Source organism: Aptenodytes forsteri, unplaced genomic scaffold (assembly GCF_000699145.1).
Source record: "Aptenodytes forsteri isolate BGI_AS27 unplaced genomic scaffold, ASM69914v1 Scaffold172, whole genome shotgun sequence".
Lineage (NCBI taxonomy): Eukaryota > Metazoa > Chordata > Aves > Sphenisciformes > Spheniscidae > Aptenodytes > Aptenodytes forsteri.
In genome coordinates this window covers 10980661-11000913 of record NW_008795018.1, presented here as the reverse complement: position 1 = coordinate 11000913, position 20253 = coordinate 10980661, and the positions used below count along the sequence as shown (strand labels likewise).

The 20253-nt window shown below is 41.7% G+C and overlaps 2 protein-coding genes across 3 annotated transcripts in view; both read left to right on the top strand.

Annotated features, from left to right (window-relative positions):
- CLDN12 (claudin 12) overlaps positions 1-6496 on the top strand; it is a 14562-nt gene extending 8066 nt beyond the window's left edge. Inside the window, exons 2-3 of one of the 2 annotated variants that reach the window (XM_009275678.2) lie at positions 1624-1659; positions 2456-6496. In XM_009275678.2, coding sequence (XP_009273953.1) covers positions 2478-3215 — 738 coding nt within the window. In that variant the 5' untranslated portion in view covers positions 1624-1659; positions 2456-2477 and the 3' untranslated portion in view covers positions 3216-6496. The remainder of the gene's footprint in view (positions 1-1623; positions 1660-2455) is intronic. The other variant, XM_009275679.2, reaches the window with a different exon arrangement.
- An 867-nt stretch (positions 6497-7363) lies between these two features.
- The window catches only part of LOC103895975 (pituitary tumor-transforming gene 1 protein-interacting protein), a 46524-nt gene continuing 33634 nt past the window's right edge, over positions 7364-20253 (top strand). Inside the window, exons 1-2 of the mRNA XM_019471094.1 lie at positions 7364-7490; positions 19847-19939. Of these exons, the coding sequence (XP_019326639.1) occupies positions 7364-7490; positions 19847-19939 (220 nt within the window). The remainder of the gene's footprint in view (positions 7491-19846; positions 19940-20253) is intronic.

Genomic DNA, 20253 nt, shown 5'->3' with positions numbered 1-20253 from the left:
ACAAAATAATTGATGCACAATGCAATTGCTCACCACCTGCTGACCAATGCCCAGCCAGTTCCCGAGCAGCGGCCCCCCCGGCCAGTTCCCCCCAGTTTATGTACTGAGCGTGACGTCACATGGTATGGAATACCCTTTTGGCCAGTTTGGGTCAGCTGTCCTGGCTGTGCCCCCTCCCAGCTTCTTGTGCATCTCCAGTCTTCTCAGGTGGTAGAGCATGGGAAGCTGAGAAGTCCTTGACTAGTGTAAGCATTACCTAGCAACAACTAAAACATCGGTGTGTTATCAACATTATTCTCACACTAAATCCAACACACAGCGCTGTACCAGCTACTAGGAAGAGAATTAACTCTATCCCAGCTGAAACCAGGACAAAAGAAAATACACCATTTTTTTTCTTCCACTCTCTTGTATTAGAGAATATGGGTGAACCTCACATCGCTTTTTGCCCACCCTGCATTAACTCCGCCCAGATTTTCATCATCTGCTATTGCAAATTAATTTGCAGAAACAGTGGGTTTCTGGAAACAGTCACTCTTGTGCTTATTCCAGCTGCTTCTCTTAGAGCTCTGTCTTGGAGTATGCCCTGCCTGCATAGAAGTTTTATATAGACAAAGGCAAGCTCTTTATGGAAGAGCAGAAGTATCAAGCTTGAGGAGAGCAAGATTTGATGCTATATTAGGTTTATCCCTCGAGCTTATTTGTTATAGTTCCATTTCCTTGCAAGTTGGTTGTGTTGACCTTACTGAAGCTGAGGTTAAGCATAATATTAAATCAAATATGATGGAAATAAGTCTTGGGTCCCCCTACCCAGGGGGTATCCTATTAATGACCTGCTTATCTGAAAAGGTTACTGCCATGAGAACAGGAGCTTGCCCACTCTCAGCCATTCTTAGCAAAAATATAATGCCATCTTATTGACGAATAAGGTGCATTTTTAGCATAAATATGGTTGTCATTATTTCTTTTCAGCAGTGCTTCTTTAAAAGAGTATGATCAGCACTTAAATGGTACCCACGTACCATTGCAATCCTTCAGGGTTAAGTGGCATAAAAAGTAAATAAATGTCTGATGCTTTCTTATGGAACAAATTGGGCTTTATTTATTTGTCTATAAATCAATAAAATGCTGGCTAGCTGTATAGCTTGTTAATGCTTGTAGTCTGCTTCCAGTATACATGGAAATTCCTTATCTGAAAAGTTCCCTGGGCATTTGATGTTTGCAGGTGTAGAACGATAGCAAGGGATCAGATCCAATTTCCTCTTTGGTTGCAACCATGTCTGTAACCTTTTTGGGATACAGATAGTCAGTTATTCGTATATGCATTAGGTAGAACTTCTAGTACCTAAAGAATTGTTTTGTGACTTCAGACAAATAAGCACAATGCAGTATAATGATTTGGAAGAAATTTCAGTAGGAGTTTATGACTGAATGGCGCTCAGTGAGAATTTTCAAAGTATCTGCTCATTTTTAGGTACTATGATTTTTAGTGTCCTGCTTCAAGTACACTCTGGGGTGGATGCTCAGTGCCTATTATGTATTAGGCTTCTTTAAAGTATCTCAAGCACCCAGAGAAGGGATTACTCAAATTGAGTCTTTTTTTGTTTTGTTTTGTTTTTAAAGACCCATCATTGAGACTGTTTCCCAGGACCTCTGCAGGTAAGAGGCTATGCTAGGTATGTAGACAGTGGTTATATTGAAAAGGAAGCAGTATTCTTTAACGCTTGCTCTGAAGAGGAACCTGTGAAAGCTGAAAAGCCATCTGCTTTCTGGAATTGTTCATGTGCTTGGACAGCTGGCTTTGAAATGCAGAAGTAGTGTGGAAGAACTGTTAATTGCTTTGGAAAAAATCATAGTAAATTACTCAACAGAGCCTTCTCTACTAGCTTGCAGCTCTCATCAACAATTTGGCCCATGAAAAATGTGGATAACTGCCTACATATGCATTCCTTGTCCAGTCTAACTATGTTGGTTTTAAGCAATTCCCTTTTACTCACACGGCAGTATGGTAGGACCAAACGTGCACTCTGACACTACATCTGGGCTAAAGAGAGGGAGCTGCCAGCGGAGGAGAGGTGAACTTAAATCACGCTCACTCGGTGATTCACCTTCTCCACCTGGACTCTGTAAAAGTCCATGCAGTGACACAAGGTGAAAGGCTGTGTAGAATCGCATGTTCAAGTGCTCCTTTTTGATCTTGAACACAGTGAATTTAGCAGTCTGTCAGCTGAGCAATCGTAACAGTCTGTGAAATAATCTGAGGTTTCATTAAAGTGTGAACTTGGTAGAGTTACCTCTGCATAAATGTGTAAGGCAAAGGAGGTGCCAGAGAGTTACTGCCTACCAGCTGCCGTACAAGTTTATTAACCTGGCACAAGTCAGCTCTAGTCACTCCTGTGTCCATAAACGTTCACCTACTGATTTTTATTTTTTTAATTTTTCTTTTTAATTGCAGGAAACAACTTCTGTGGGCAAGAATGGGCTGCCGGGATGTTCATGCAGCAACAGTACTGGCCTTCCTCAGTGGAACAGCCTCAGTAGCTGGACTCCTTGCAGCAGTTCTGCTTCCAAACTGGAGGCAAATGAGACTGTACACATTCAACAAGAATGAGAGGAATGTGACCGTTTACACTGGACTCTGGATTAAGTGCGCTCGCTTTGATGGGAGCAGAGACTGTGTGATATATGACCCACAGTGGTACACTGCTGTCGATCAACTGGATTTGCGTGTTCTTCAGTTTGCCCTTCCACTGAGTATGTTAACTGCTGTCTCAGCTCTGTTTCTCTGCTTGATTGGCATGTGTAACACAGCCTTTGTATCAAGCGTGCCAAACATCAAATTGGCCAAATGCCTTGTAAACAGTGCAGGCTGCCATCTCGTGGCTGGCCTCTTGTTCCTGCTCGCGTGTGCCATTTGTCTCACTCCGTCAATCTGGGTCATTTTTTATAACAATTATCTGAACAGAAAATATGAGCCTGTCTTTAGTTTTGACATCTCTGTATTTATTGCCATTGCCAGCGCTGGCGGTCTGTTTTTCACTTCCATTCTGCTGTTTCTGTGGTACTGTGCATGTAAAAGCCTACCTTCTCCTTTTTGGCAGCCCCTCTATTCCCATGCCCCGAGCATGCACAGCTATGCCTCTCAGCCGTATTCTGCACGCTCTCGCCTCTCTGCCATAGAAATTGACATTCCTGTTGTGACACATGCATCTTAAGAAGACAAAGTCTTGGAAGCCAAGTTCTTGTGCTCATTCAAACCCTGAAAATTGCAGGCTTGACTCTCTCTGCTGCCTTGCACTGAGCATAATAATTTGTAAGGTTGAGTTTCCCAAGGTGCAAAGCAATGGAGACCCGAGTTCAGCAAGTCCGCTGCTGTTCTCATCTGTTACTTTCTGACCAACGTTTTTGGTTTTTTTTTTTTAACTCTGAGCTCAGTACAGACAAAATTGCTGCTAATGCTGGGACAGTACACTAACAATAGTATCCGTTCATCCTTCTGCTTACTGAGATCAAAGCAGGTTTGAACCTCTGCTATTTGATAAGCTATTATTTGATTCTGATCTCATTGTAAGAGCTACATAGGTGGACCCTTGCACCCATGCATTATCCAAATGCAGGCAGTGGAAATGCGGGCAGGGGGTTCACTGAGTTTCTTGTTCAGCTAGACTTACATATTTTAAGATGTGATGTCTGAAAAGGGTATCTGGCAGACTAATTCAGATCTGTAGCACTGTTCTTTGTTTTCCCCTGCACACACAAAAAGCTACCCGCTTACGAACTTCTGCAATAGAATTAGTGTCAAATTACCCTTTATTTTCAAAGTAGCTATCAGAAGAAATAAAACTGATTTAACTAATAATGTTCTTCTGTACTGTAATAGCATTTTGTGGATTACTGGAGGCTAGAAACTTTTTTGTGAATTTTATTTCTAGTCTGTTTTTTAATAAGTTAGCAAATTCACTAGATCTATTTTGTGATTAAAACAAAAACCACTTGTATTTAAAAATTTTGTTTAGAAGCTTGAATATTGTATTTGAAGGCCATCTTAAAGATGGATTTTCAAGTAGGCTTTAAAGTATTATTCAGTTCTGGAGAGAAATGTCATTCGCTGCAAAATGGATTGGGAAAACCATGAGGAATTCTGAAGGCTATGAAAGATTCTTTTGGAACACTGTACACAAGCTATAACACATCTCTCTAGGAAGGGGATTTTAACCCTGGGGAAAGATTTTTAAATCTAGATTTATTTTTTTTTCAATGTATATACAAGTAACGATGAGCTTGTGTATTTTTCAGAGTTGATCTCTATGGTTGTTGGACTTTTCATGCTGTAGCTTATTTAATTACTGGTGAAGACTTACTGAACAAGACTTCAGCCTTGTTCTTCAACACCTTTCAAGTTGAGCTATTTTAAAATCCAGTTATTTCCTATGTTGCCACCTCACAACTGGAGAAAGTTTCCCATCCCTATTTTCTGTAAGATGAGGTTTTGAATAACTTGTGAGCTTCACCTTGTAGCTCTACAAGGATGAGGAGGGATTATAAATTCCCAACCTGGGGTGTCTTTAAATCATTTTTTTCCTTCTAAAATGCAGAGCAGGTCAGCCCTAAGGATCAAAGCTTTTCAATATGGGCTTTGAAATTACTTGGAAATTTGATGACAGTGAGTTGAAGAGTGTTATAATTAAGGCAAGTATCTGATTTGCTCTGATTTTGGCAAATTGTGATCTTGTGTTTAAGATGTCATTCCAGTAAGGAAAGTTATTTTGATTGGTGGCATTCTGGAGCTTAGCAGATATTTGTATTTCATTAATCCCAGAACAAGTTTGCTAAAAAATCAAATAGAGTTCTTTAATTCCAGTTCTGTAAACTCATCCGAGGTCTTGGAAGTTAGTTCGTTCCCTTTTTCCATGCATTAGAAATAGGAACAAATGCTGTGCAGGGCAAATCTTGTTCTGTTACAATCTGTGCAATAACAGTATATTAAGAGGAATCATTGTGTTTTGACTGATAGACCTTGGACTTCAGTGGACTGACCGAGGAGGCTGATCTCTGTCATAAATTCCCAGCACAGTCAGTAAGGTGACAGGCCTTTCAGACAGAGTGCCTGATTAAATTGCAGTCTAAGGAATTAACAGTGTAGATGATAAAGAATATTTAAGGAGATAGGCCTCTAAAGTTACATGAATTTAATACCCTTAGGTTTACAAGGTATGATGTTAGATGAAGTATCTTTTTTTTTCTTTTAATGAGATCATGACTTGTATGGGATTAGAACACGTATAATGACATGCAAGCCAGCTTTTTTTTCTTCAAAATTGAACTTTGCTTTACCGTCACTCTGGTTGTCCAACCTTAGATACTGTTGCTATTTCAGCTGCCCATATCCTTACATACCTTTGTCAGCTCAAAGCAAAGGGACAACTGGTTTGTGATTTCATGTCAGCTTGCTTCCCCATCACTCCCAGTGTCTTTTCTTCTTTGTGCCTTGCTTAAGTTATGAGTTGGCCAGTAAATGTTGGTTTACAGTCAGCGTCTGGTATGCTTTTTGAGCCTGAATTTACAAAGCATTTTGATCATTTGGGAGGGATGATGAATACATCTCTCGGTGACTTTAAAAGGAGCTGAATCTCCAGTATCTCCAGAGCAAGAAAGGCAGCCTGGCAAACTGATGTTTCTGTAGAGAGTAAATGCAGCCAGTGTTTTGTTCTGTACACTTTAAATAGCAGATGTCTCTGACAGCTCTTTTGTATTCTGACTTTGATTTTTATGCACTAAACTTTCAATCAGTATTTGCTGCTGCCTAAGCTGATAACTTGTTGCTTTGAAAATTGTGTCTTTCCAAAAGTCTGAGGTGGGTCTGAGTTACGAAAAGCGGGAATTCAAAAGTTAGTGGATTCCAGCGTAGGTTTCAGTTACAGTCATCTTTATCAAAAAGACTGTTGCATCATGTTGTATCACCAAAGCACGGCTGGGTTTCTTTCAACAGTGCTGTTAATGTGAGTTTCTGCTGGATCCTAAGTGAAATTAACTGGAAGTGCTGTGCTGTATTTCTCCTTCTTTACAGAAAGAGGTGGCTGACCTGTGACACTTGAGCCGAGTGCCACTCCAGCATTTCTCTTGCTAAGGTTACCATCGTGCCCAGCGGCAGGGCCGGGGAGTGACAGGCCTCCCTGGATTTGGAGAGAAGAACGCATGTATCCTGCATGTATCTCTGCCAGGGAACAGCCGCTGTGGAGCGGTTAGCACCCCTGCCTCTGACCAGCTGCTCCTTCCTGGGCACGTTGCTGTGTACAGGACAGGCACTCTGGGCCTTGAACACAGGAAGATTTTAATTTGTGGCTCATGCAGTCAAAGGTTGGGTGCTCTGGGATTACGGGAATCTGTATTTTTTTCAAGTAATTCCTGTCCAACTTCTTACATTGTGTTTAATTACAGTGTTGGTTCTTTTTATGTGAAACAGAAGATATGTATTTTTAATAAAACATTCTCATACAGACGCAGTTTATTTTGATTAATTTTGTGGAAAACAGTAACTGCTAGAATATGACAGACTTTACCTGTCTTGATATTTGTCATGGTTTAACCTCAGCCGGCAACTGAGCACCACACAGCCGCTCGCTCACTCCCCCCTGCCCCGGTGGGATGGGGGAGAGAATCAGAATAGTAAAAGTGAGAAAACTCGTGGGTTGAGATAAAGATGATGCCCAGCCAGTCCCCGAGCAGCGGCCCCCCCGGCCAGCTTTCCCCAGTTTATGTACTGAGCATGACGCCACATGGTATGGAATGTCTCTTTGGCCAGTTTGGCTGTGCCCCCTCCTGGCTTCTTGTGCACCTCCAGCCTTCTCAGTCGGTAGAGCATGGGAAGCTGAAAAGTCCTTGACTAGTGTAAGCATTACCTGGCAACAACTAAAACATCGGTGTGTTATCAACATTGTTCTCACCCTAAATCCAAAACACAGCATTGTACCAGCTACTAGGAAGGAAATTAACTCTATCCCTGCCGAAACCAGGACAATACTGATCGCCAGACTGTTTCAGATGCCTTAACAGGCTTAAAATGTGGTGTATACTGCATTTTAACTCCTTAATTTTATAGGACTCCTGCTTTAAACAAAACAAAACCAAAAAACCCAAACCCAACCCTTCTGCCACCTTCTGAAATCTTGACTGTTATTTATAATTTCCCTTTATTTTTATTGTAAGCTAATCCTAAGAAGTTCTAGGATTTTTTTTCCCTTTAAAAGGAGGAGAGTGATTTCCCCTAATCTGGAGGTTTCCCTTTCTCTGCCTGTGGCCAGGGTGCGGGCTGGGGGCCAGGATCTGCTTCAGTCCTGCAGCAGACCCAAAGTATCAGTGTGACATGGAAAAGAGTGCAGTCCTCACCCTGCGCCCAAACCCTGCCTCTTTCCCTGTGTTGGTTCTGCCGCTCGCTCAGCCATCGCTTAACCAGCGCGACTTGCTAACCCAGCTGAAATCTTCCATGATGGGTTAGTTTTTTCCTAGACTGGTAAGATTTGCATTGTGTTAGTGTCACACAAGAAAGGCGGTGGTGGCATTAGCCATCCTCCTGCCCTCTCCCCTCTGCTGTGCCGGCTGGGCTGTCAGCTGGAGAATATGCTACCGCCTCACATGCAAAAGTCATTTGGGCATCCCAGGGACTTGTGACAGTCCAGAACATGGTAATGGTTAGTGATGCTTCGTTTCTGTTGTGTGCTGCTCCTGGCAACTACAGCTCAGCAGCGTTATGGCGACTCAGTACTGAGCCTTTGCCCGTTGTTACAGGGCAAACAAATACAAACCCTTTGAGCATTAGAAATGCTGATGCCATAGTGCCAGTTCACAAAACAACCTGGATTATTTATGCAGAATATAATGAGACTTGCTGGTAATTCCTCTGTAGATTTCTAGTATTCTAAACTGGCATTCTAGTAAGTTGGGTTTTTATCTGTTTGGGGAAGTAATATTTATATGAGAACAATTCTCATGGAGCATGCACAGTATAAAGTAATTGTTGCCAGCCCTACAACTCACTTGAGGGGTGGAAAAATGATTTTATATTCTCACTTCTGTGGGTTCATTTCCTCCTTTGCTGTCACTTTCAGACAGGCCTTCTGTCTCTGAGAGCTGGTATAAACCTAGGGGCTAGTTGGGTGTTGACATAAATACGGGGATGCAGAGAACTCAATTTCTCCCAAAACATGGGAGTGCCTCATTTTTTTCATATTAAAATTCCTAAAAAACTATCCCACATATTTGTGCTCATTGAAAACAAATCTCTTGGCGGATTTTCCCCTGTTTTATTTCACAGGAATTGAGTTCACATATGTGGTTCAGCAGGTATGTAGTTACCTATCCCTTCGTGTATCTACTGAGCAGGCAGGTAACACGCCTTAGAAGCAGCATAAGCTTTTTTGTACGTTTTTTGTTCCACTGCTGCATCAGCATTCGTCGAGCTGGACACACAGAGGCCTCATCGAAGGGTAAGAGGGTGGTTTCTGATTTCAAAACTGCTTTTTATCTATGTTCCAAACAGTCAATTTGCTCATTCAGGTATTAGGCTGCTAGGGACGGGGGCTTTGTCTTTTGGGTGTAGCAGCTGCAAGGAGATGTAAAGGCTGAGCACAGGGCAGTAGAAAATGTGGTGAGCTGGAGGGTATGAGTGGTTAAGGCTGTTTTGAGGAGAGAGACCAGAAAGGTGGACTTCAAGAGCAGGGTGGTTGTCCCAGTTTCTGTTCTAACAAAGAGAAAAATATGTAATTAAAGCTCTAAGTATTTGAATAAGCTTCACTCGGCACCAAAGACTCCCAGAATATGATAAGCAAACTTTGCAAACACAGCATACGAGTACTGCCCAAGCAGTATGTGTCCTTGGGAACCACAGATGTTGACCCAAGTGCTGAGCACCACTTCCTAGCTACATGCCATGCCAGAAGCTGCTGTGTAGCCACCACTGCCAAGGGTGGCATTTTAGCACCAAAGCTTGGCACTCTCCAGTCTCTCTGTAGTCTCACCACTTGGTATTACAGCACTTCCACCAGTTAGAGGGTCTGTAACCATTGACACTGCACTAGTTTTCTTCCCAAAGCCGCAGCGTATTCATAAACAAATATGTAAGATCATTTACAAATTCACATTGGAGTTTAAATAAATACTAGCAGCTACGTCAAAAATAAGTTATGTGTTTCCTAAAACAGGTCCTGGATGTATCTTAACTTACTGCAGACACTTTCTGACCCACTATTCAAAAGGCTTCAGCATGTGATTTTTTGATGAGCTTAAGCAGATGTAAATATTGTCTGCTACTAGAAGATGAAATCCCATCTTCTTGCTCCTTTTGCCATTTATCTTCTTCTCTGCTTATTTAGTTTCCAGCCACCCAGGCAGCTAATCTGGTCTGCCTTCTGGTCACGAGCTCTACTGCCAACACAAAGGAGGCAGTGGGAATACATGAGTGGAAGTAGAAGGGCAAGGTAGCAGCCTTAGGTTGATTCTTCATGAAGCCTTACTTTGAGACCTTTGTTTTCTCACTTAATGAGCAATTTACATGAGAAAGACTGTGTTAATTTGAAATTTTTTTAAGGTGGGTTGTGTTTATTAATTGTAGACGTTGTTGAAAAATGCTGCATTTCAAGAAAAACATTGAACACTTATTAGCAAGGCAAAAAATCATGTTTCAAAACATTTCAAAGTTTGTTCCCCTTTCTTTCATTTCATTCTAATTGACTTAGAAAAAGAAGGTATGGCAAGGAAAAAAGGTAATGAAGCATAAAAAAGAGTTGACTTTTTAATTGAATTTGAAGATTACACTGCTTTAAACTACATATGAAAGAAATCTCAACTGATAATTATATTAGTAAGGAAAAGAGCTAATTTTTTAATAGATGAATGGTGCCAAATATTAAGATACTTGCATTAGCTTATAGGTTATATCCAAATGGTTTAGTGTTATCTCTGTTTGAAGACTCAGCATCATGGATGACTATTATTGCACTGTTTTGACTCTCTAATCAAGTCAGCAACAATAAAATGCTCAGGTTCTTTCTGCTGCTGTGATAAGGTGTTCTATAGACAGGTTGAATTTCCTGGCAAAACTATCACCTCAGGAAGCAGCTGACAAGGAATTACGTTCTCACAAAATAGGCTCAGTGGGAGGGCATTTTTTTTACAGTACAGCTGCAGATAAATCAGACTGCACAAATTTGGCTGCCTTTTGTGGCTGCCTATTCTGCTTGATTCAATTATACATCTCCCAGAGAAGGCCTTGAGAATTGAAGCCCAGTCATCAAAAAAAAAAAAAAAAATCACCTTTCTGTTCTTTCTTAGACTTGTGGGGCAGGCACCTTCAGATCTGACCTGCCATCTGCAACTCTGACCAAATGCTGTTGTGCTCCACAACTGCAGAGGTGAGGACATTTCCCTTGCAAGTAATTGGGAGGGCCAGCCTAACGACTGGGAAAGAGCTGGCTCTGCAAGCTTGGTGGCACATAGGCAGCCTCAACACATGAGGTTTCTGGCATGGCGGCTTAGGAAATACTGAGGTGCCGGTGGGGCTTTCGGCAGTTCTTTTGTCAGCTGCCGCTGGCTTACAGAGTTCATCATTCATTATGGTACATCAGTTCCAGTTAGTTTGCATGTACACTTTCAAACGCCATGTGGCTGCACCTTAATGAACCAAGGAGTTATAAGTACCACTAATCTTAGCGGCTGATGCCTATATGCCTCACTTGAGAAGTCATCTGAGAGCTGTAATTCTCTCAGGCTCTCAGCACTAATCTGCTTAGAGCTCCTGTAGGAGATGTTGAACACTGAGCAGAAAATAATTTGCTTGGACTAGATTTCACTTACTCACGGTAAGATTCAAATACATCACAGAGACTTTTTGGTTTAAAACACAGGAAAAGAACTCAAAAAGGTCTTATTAGGTAGATAACATGAAAGCAACATAATTTGATGAAATATGCCTCTGAGCTGCTTGTGCATGCATACTGAAGTATAAAAAACCCTGCAGCTTTTGAGTTTGACAGTCAGCTAAGTAAATTACCATTTCTTGAGAAGAAAGGTTGCCTTTGACAGTTTCTGTCCCTAGAAAATTGTCCTTTTCTTCTAAGACCCTTTCTATGCATCATAGCTGTCTTTGTTTCATGGGCAGCCCCATTCCTGAAAGAATTCTTCTCCCTGCTTTCCTAGCCTGGGCAAGTCAGTTCTCTGGGTCCAGATTTCCACAGCAGCCCTCCAGTAGGCATCTTTTACAAGACAATGTCTCAGGTGACATCTCCTTTTTTTTGCAGGGCACCAGAGATGGCATGAGGGTCTGTAGAAGCTTCTGTACGGTCTACCATAGATAGCACAGCCTATGACTGGATTTGCTTGAATACTATTGTAAATTAGCAAACTAAAATTGATCATGCTTCCTGGGTTGGTCCTGGAAATTATTTTTTCTCACAGCTTTTTTTACAATGTTTTACATTTCATTTTTTTATTGATAATCCTCTACTGTAGCAATTTAACACATTTTCTTTGGTTTATTTCTGTGCCCAGCTGTCACATCTTTCTCCTAACAGGAATAAACACAAGTTCCTAGAGGCTGAAAGCTATTCATTTGTTTTCTTGAGCTCTTAAACTTTCCTGTATGGCTTGAAGTGTTTATTATATTTCCCAAAAATATTGTCTGTGTCTAACCACCATGCGTTTCGTGTCTCTTGCTGGATAAGTGCATAACTGTGACTGAGCATAAGAAGGGAGAATGTAGCAGAAGGCAGGACTTCCTTTTTCATTGGCACAGGCATAGAGGAAAACACCAGAAATTTGGACATCAGGTTTGAACTGAAAATCCCCATTCAGTATATGACCCAGCAGTAAACAAACCTGTTTAGAAAGAAATGGTCTGTAATCAAAACAAGGATTTGATCAGGGTTGTTTTGAAAATGTATGCTGTGTAAAGGCAGACATTTGTAAACTCCCGAATTCTCCACATCACGGATCCATACCACAAGCAAGGAGATTTGGGCAGGATGTTGTGTCCACTGGAACACTTGCAACGCTACTACTTTCTGAAACAGTAGTTCTCTGCTTTGGATAATACAGGTGAGTCTATATTGTGAAACTTAGTAAGACAGTAATCAACACTAACTTCTCTGTATCTTAACTTCTTTGAAGGAGCAAGATATAAGTAATTGCTACAGTCAGGGTTCCAGGTTAAGTAATTCTGGGATCTGTGCTGGAATGATACATTCCTATTTTTAAATATGGGAATTTTATATTGCATATGAAAGAAGAATAGAAAGGATTCCTTTTCTGCGATGGTGTAGAACTGGTACTGCACAAAACTTCTGGAAAATAACTAGATACAGATACAATTTCTTCTTAATTAGCCTGAATTAAGGCGGTGGAGAGGGGAAGATAGACCAAAGCTACAGCAAGATGTTTTGGTATTAGGATTCTTGAATTACTTCAGTTGATTCAAGGAACAAATTATATTAGCACTTTATATTGAAAATAATCAGGACAGACATATGTGAGAGATCAGTACTACAGTCTTTTCAAAGCTATATAGCATTCTGAACCAAATCTGAGTCTGCAGCAGGGGGAAGAAAAGCTGAAGTGCTGACAAGCCAGGAAATAGACAGTATCAAGAAAAAGATCTGGTGTCCAACTGAAACAGTATGTTAACTCATATGATATAGATTGTGAAATGCCAAGAGAAAGTCTGGTCCCCTCACAGTTTAGAAAATGGACTAAATAAGACCAGCTGTGTGGGTAAATACTCTCCCATACTTTGGCATTAAATTCTTAGCTGATCTTTACCAGTTTTAACAAAAGAAATCTTTCAGAAGTTAGATAAGGCCTGGGAAATAGCAGCCAAGGGATATTTTCTGTCAGTTTGTTAAGCCAATAGCTTCAATCAAGTGGAGTTATTAATTGCTGGAATGCAACAGGACCCTTTTTTTGTTGGGCTGTTCCATTTTGTGACTCTCCTGTTTACCCTACCCCAATTGACTGTAGCTCTACAATGTCTCTCTTGCCCCAGCTATGACTGAGGAGATTTAATGAGGCAAAGCCAATGACAAATACAAAACATGCGATTAAGTCTCATTACATTAATTCATTCTGGGGGAAAAAAGCAGAATCTTGAAAACAGATTTCTCTAGAGTGCAACAGCAATTTTAAACAGCAGAAAGCAAAACAGCGTGATCCGTGTGGCATTATAGCCATGTTCCCAGGGAAAGCCTGTGCCCAGTTAAACCACAAGACAGAAGGCAACCCACAGGAAGTCATGAGTTGCCTATCTTATTTCACAGCTGGATGAATGCTGTTCCGCACGGTTTTCAATTACAGAGGTGCTGTGGCAAGAGCTGTGGAATTTAAGTTTTATGAGACATACAGATGAAAGTCAAGTCGTCCTTTAGTCATAATTGTGGTGTAGCTGGGTCTTAGGGATGTCCCTGTGTGCACACTCAGTGCGCTAAACTCATTAACTCCCTGGGTGTCCAGGAACTCCTCAGCTAGTCCCTGCACAGAAGAGACATTCAACTGAGCAAAGACAAGGTGACAGACCCAGCTTCTCACCACCTCCACAACAAAGGATTTGACTAACTCTTGCAGGAGATTTTCAGGTGGGGATTTCAGACAGTCCTGAGGATTCCTCCCAGGCAACTCCTGCTGTGCCAAGACAAATTTCCATGCCTAAATGTGTCATTTAACATCCTGGGTGGAGAATCTGGCCCTTCCAGAGACTCCTGGTGGTTCCTGCTGCAGAACTGACCAGATTGCATGCAGATGAGATGCTTGTAAACAGTCTGTGGAAACCGTTCCTGTAGATGCAGAAATGGTCACACAGGACAGTCTTTTTGTATGTAGTTAATACAGTAAGATGTTTTAGTTTAAAATAATCTATAGCAATGGATAATGCATGTGCTGAAGTAGTCGCGCAAGATAAGGGACCAGCTGCAATGTGAGAACTGAGCAGAGAAGCGGTTAGGGGAGTCTTGTCTGATCCAGTGACTCAGGTCACCACCCAGACTGTAACCGACCGACCTGTTCGGGAGATCTGAACAATACCCTATGCCAAGCTTCCAATCATTATTTTTCTTAAACAAATACTCTGTCCATTTTTTGTGCGACACTGCTCAGCCAAAAAACAAATCAGCCCTTCCATCCAAGAAACGCTGCATTTAACAATTAGTCTTTGTCTAGATAAGTACAATGGTTTTCAAAATAAATTAGTTAGCCCTGCTAGAAGTGATCAGTTCAGTACATGTTATATTAGAAAATTCATTGCTCTCCCTTGTTTGAAATATTAGAAAGGACTAAATGTTAACAGCTGTTCATGCATTGACAGATTTTACCGAAATACAAGTTTTGAAGCACTTGGCTTGTCATTTTGCTCACAGTAGTATTACAATAAATCTAAGAATAGAATATAATTCAATTAGACTGTGATTCAGTACTATTAACCATTCTGCAGAACAGTGCACATAGCAGTGATATTCGCAACTATTCCTTTTAAAAAAAAACCTCACATGTAACATGAGCTGTGAGAGTCAGAAGGCAAAAATTTTCACTATATGCCTTTTTTGATGAGACTAACATTTTTATCTCTCAGTATAGCCACAAGATAATTGAATAATTATGTAGACACTCTTTGAACAGTATGTTTACTCCTTAAATATTAAGTGTGTGGTTACCTGAGTATTGTGCAATGAAAAACAAAGAAAATCAGCTGCTACTTAACACCACCCTTAGCAGAGATACTGAACTGATCCTGTATATTCCCCTAGGCTCTCTCTTTGGAAGCCAAAAATCACTGTGGGTGCAAATCTTATTTCCATGACAGCAAGGGGCCACATCAATTGAGAAGCTGACTTACTTTAACTGTCCCAGTAGTATTCAGCTGATCATGCCTGAATTTATTAAGACCATTTAATAGCCAATTTAATCTCCGGTTTCATCTCAGGGTTTGCCTGAAACATGAAATTGGACCACTGTATTTATAGCAGAATTACAAAACCTTGAATAAAGTATATCACTTTCCCTCCATACTGCATTGTTCTAATCCCTACAAATATTTGCTATCTGTGTATTTGCAGGACTGGAGCTAATCTGTTTATGAAACTTACCACTTCTAATTATTAGGATTTCTAGGAGTTCTGTGTCAGTGAAGATTATTTATGAAAGGGTGGTGGTTATAAGACAGAAGGTGGACATTGACCTGGAAGGTCTAATTTTCTTTATTTGATCTTGAGAAATAGCCTGAACTGGTGGCTGCACCTTTTCCTCTATAAAATGGCATTATTAATACTTTGATTTTTAAGAAGATAGTTGTAAGAGCCAATTTACTAAAATCTGAATACACTCTTAAGGATGACTATATAAAGGTGCACATTCTTACTCAGCAGATCTGCTCCCTGTAGGTGTTTAGTCACAGTTAGTAACTCACTTTAACAAAGTACTAGACCTCATGTTACCCTCTTGCATGACTTCAACGAAGCCTTAATATGAAGCCAACATGCGTTTAAGCTGGTCCTGCAACTGGAAAAAAAAAAAACAAGAGGTCCTTCTTCTTCCCTGGGATATTAGTCGTGTCCTCACAATTCCTCCTCTGCTGTGCCAGCACAAGAATTTGGTCTCCTCCTCAATGACCCAGATAGGGTATCACTGATCCAGCTGAAAAACAAACTTTCAGCTGCATCAGTTCACTATAGGACTGCAGAAATGTTTTTGTTCATATACCACAGTGTTTGTTGGATGCAAGAACAAGCATTAAGGGAGAGAGAAGCACAGACTGCTTTTTGTGGGAACACTGATCTAAGTACACATCAAATTGCAACCTGAAGATACATTCATGCTCCAGCCAGCCACAAACTAAAACAACCTTTTTGAACAATGTATTGCTGAGGTAAAATGCCTTTTACCAGGGCTTATGTCTATAAGCCCAACACAGCAAAGAAGAAAAAGTGACATTCTAATCACTTACATGACTTAGCAGCTGAATTATTTACGCACAGTGTAATCAGGCAAGCTGGGTAAACTCATTCACGGTGATGAAGTCATACTGTCATTAAGGGAATCAGCTGAACACACACAGACTTTGTAACTCATATGTCACCTTTGAGATTGTTAGCACTGGTAATAATGAAAAATAAACCAGCTAAAAAAAGAAGACAAGACTCTGTCAGCCAAATCCGTTCTTTGTTCAGCTACCCAGTGAACAGCACATTCAGCTATTCTATCACAAGGGAGGAGCTGGAGCAGAGATGAGGAAGAGGGACCCTGGCCAGAGGTGCTGCTGAAAATGCATGAGTAGAAACACTGTTCAAAACCCCAGGCAGAATCTACAGAGCTGACAGAAAAATCCTTATTATCATTTGAAATGGATATGGAATTATGATAGAAAAAAGCAAAATCTGTTTAAGTTCTGAGATTTTCTTTTTGTTTGTAATCTTAATACATATTGCTTGTTCCAAACCCAGTTTCTTGGTAGATCACTTTTTCATGTCTTCTACACTCCATTTCCTGGGAATTTATGTCTGCTGAGGGAGTGGTTACCTAATCAAGAAAAAAAGTGATTCATTACTGTAGGTATAGCTATTGTGAGAGAATTAATGTAGCTGTTAATAAATTATATTAGTGTTTTTGTCCCCCAAAGGAATAACAAAGCTAGATCAGAGAAGATGGATGTAACCATACTTCTGAAGAGCTCTCAACAAATTCTTTTTTTTCCCCCTCTCCCATAACTCTTTGCTCCAGCTAAAAGATACTTCCTTTAGAATAACCACGCTAAAAGCAACTCAATGAAAAATCACAAACTCTGGCTTGGAATTTGAGCTGTTTTATGAGAAGTCGTTCTTCACTGAATACATAAACCCATCCAAAACTAAGATATAAAAAATCAGCTAGAGGACTTCCCCTCTGCCTCAAACATAATTCAGTACATTTAATCAAAATCATGTAGAATACAACATAAGCTTTTGAGAAAAAGAAAATTAATGAGAATAGCTATATAAAGTAATTTCAAGTATACTTTTAGCTCAGTATCTTGCCTAAAATGGCAGTCAACAACAGATGCCTAAGGAAGAATGTCAGAATGAAGCAACCATATAATGCATCTTCCTTGGCAGTTACACACAGCTTTTGGCAGTGTGGTTTAGGGACTTTCTGAACGAGAGGTGATACCTTGATATTTAATAACTGTTAACAGACATATTCATGGGAAAAAAATCCAATCTTTTTGGACTAATCTAAACTTTTAGTGTCCTTAATATCCAAAGACAGAGTTTCACAACTTAGCTATACTTTAGGCACTTTATTTTCTTCTAAGTACTTTTGTTTTCAATCTTCTACTTGATAATTTTGTTCAATGCCCTCTAGGTCCTGTATTACAAAAGGCAGTCATTCTGTGTTCACTTTTTCTGTGCCACTCATGACTTTATACATCTCTGTTATATGCCTCCTTAGCTATAGTCTATTGAATTATTACTATCTATGTAAACAGTTTCTTATCTTTGCTAGTCTTTGTCACTCATCTATGTGAATCTACTATTCCAAGAGCACGTTCCAGGTGACTCAAGAATATGGAAACAAGAAAAATAGAACTGTTTCAGAGCATAAAGATTTATAGACTTGAACACGTGGCAAAACCTGGTCTTCAGATGTCCCTGCTCATTGCAGGGGGTTGGACTAGATGATCTTTAAAGGTCCCTTCCAACCCAAACCATTCTATGAGTCTATGATGCAGCCAGCTGAAGAAGGCTGGAGTCATGAGTCAGTATTGTCCTACATTAAGCTCATGTAAAAACATCTTGGTTTCCATATGGCCCGTATACCCACACCTTGACTTTATTTTTCTAACACTCCCTGAAAACTGAGAGGCAGGGACTCTAGTCCTGCTGGCAAAAATCCAAAGATTTGGCTTATTTCATAGCCAAAATGTTGTCCTGGTCTGGTTTCAGCTGGGATAGAGTTAATTTTCTTCCTAGTAGCTGGTACAGCGCTGTGTTTTGGATTTAGCATGAGAATAATGTTGATAGCACACTGATGTTTTAGTTGTTGCTAAGTAGTGCTTACACTAGTCAAGGACTTCTCAGCTTCCCATGCTCTACCGACTGAGAAGGCTGGAGGTGCACAAGAAGCTGGGAGGGGGCACAGCCAGGACAGCTGACCCAAACTGGCCAAAGAGACATTCCATACCATGTGGCGTCATGGTCAGTACATAAACTGGGGGAAAGTTGGCCGGGGGGGCCGCTGCTCAGGGACTGGCTGGGCATCAGTCGGTGGGTGGTGAGCAATTGCACTGTGCATCACTTGCTTTGTATATTCTTCTTATTATTATTACTAGTAGTAGTAGTAGTAGTATTTTATTTTATTTCAATTATTAAACTGTTCTTACCTCAACCCACAAGTTTTCTGACTTTTACTCTTCTGATTCTCTCCCCCATCCCACCGAGGGGGGAGAGTGAGCAAGCGGCTGTGTGGTGCCCAGTTGCCGACTGAGGTTAAACCACGACAAATGTAAACAACTTTTTAATGCACAGGTTGAAACTTCATTTAAGGTAAGGGCACCTTCCAATCAGGCCCTGCTGAAACTGCCAAATCTCTCACAAAGCCATCTTGGTGCGGTGTAGCACTCTGTCAGCTTTGAAGGCCCACAGCCTTAGAACCAAGCAACAAGACTCAGGTTTGTTCCCTTAAATTTTATGCACTGGCCTAAGTCACTGGAGTTACTAGCAGTTATCCTAATTCCCTCTGAACTGTTTCCTGGAGCTACTCATCTTTTACTGTGTAGGATTTTAGGGAGATTAACCTCTGCAGTAAGGTGAATCAGGTGTCTAAAGTTAGATAGGATGGCAAGGTCAAGCACTGTGAAGAACATTCTTCTTATTCCTTGTTAAGGCTCAAGTGCATTTGCAAAAGCATGTCGAACAGCAAAGAGCTGCTCTCCCTATGCCTGCAATACTTTCAATAACAACAATAGTATCATTACACAAGGCTAATAAAGGTGGTCTAAACGCTATTGTGTTTGAGAAAGAAGGTCACAAGCAACTGGAGTCACTGCTGACTGAAACAGTGCCATGCTTGGAGGGAGTGTTTGCTTCCTACTCAAAGCAAAGTTGTTCAGCACTAAAAAAACCTACACCAGTACTTTGGCTGTTGATTGCACAATATCAAACTTCCCACTCCTGAACACGATCACAGAGAAGCTAACAAAGCTCAGCTATAGGATCATTTAATTAAAGCAAGGTTGGCTGTCAAAGCATGGCAAGGTATCTCACTTCATTGGCCATTAAGGACCCGATTTGGTGCCTAACCACAGTTGTCTAGGGCCATTGAGATGCCCACAGTTTCCTCTGTGTCCTTACCCTGCCATCTCAGAGGCTTTGGGGTCTTTCATTCTTGTGTTGTATCTTGCAGCCCTATCTGGGTGTTTTGTTTACCCCTGGGCACTTCAAAGAGCACTACGTGCTTCTGTAAGGCCCCAAGAGGCGGGTCACCGTGGAAAACCAAACACTCATTAATCTTTTAAAATGGGAAGGTCATGGCAAATTTTCACATTTGTCTCCATCTCTTTATTCCCTTCTCTGGCCAGCCCTGACTTGGGGATACCTTTGTTGGCTCTGTTGGCTTTGGCAGCCTGCTGGCCATCCTCACCGAAAAACGACACCAGCAAGCAGGAGACAGGGCAAGGGATCCTCGCCACCTCCCTGCCCTCACAGGGACCGGAAGAGTCCACACAGCAAAGGAAGGAAAAAAGAGGGTCAAATCAAAAGAATAATAAGCCTTGAGGGAGGGGAAAGAGGCTTGCTATATCACAGAACTGAGCCTGCAAGTGACTGGGAGTGACTTGCAGCCACAGCTCGGCCGCTCGCACAGCTGCGCCAAAGGCACGCTGACACCACAAGCACGGCCAGCGCAGGCCGCACGCACCGGGAGCTCACGGAAGGTGAAACACCCTCTCCGGGCGCCTGCGGGGCCGAGACCCCGGCCTATAAAGCCGGCTCCTCGTCCTGTTCCCCTCACGGCCGGCCCGCTGTGAGGCGCTCCCCCCCGCCTCGAACCCCGCCCCCCGCTGGGGGCCGTTGGCGCCTGCGCGCGGTCGGTTCCTGTTGCGAGCGCGGCCCTTGGTCTGTCCGGCGCGGCAATGGAGGCGCTACGGTTGTCGCTGCTGTGGCTGCAGGGCTTGGCGCTGGTGTGGGGCCGCGCCGGGATGGGGCTGGCGCACCTCACGGCCACGGGGCCCTCACCACCCAGGTCAGG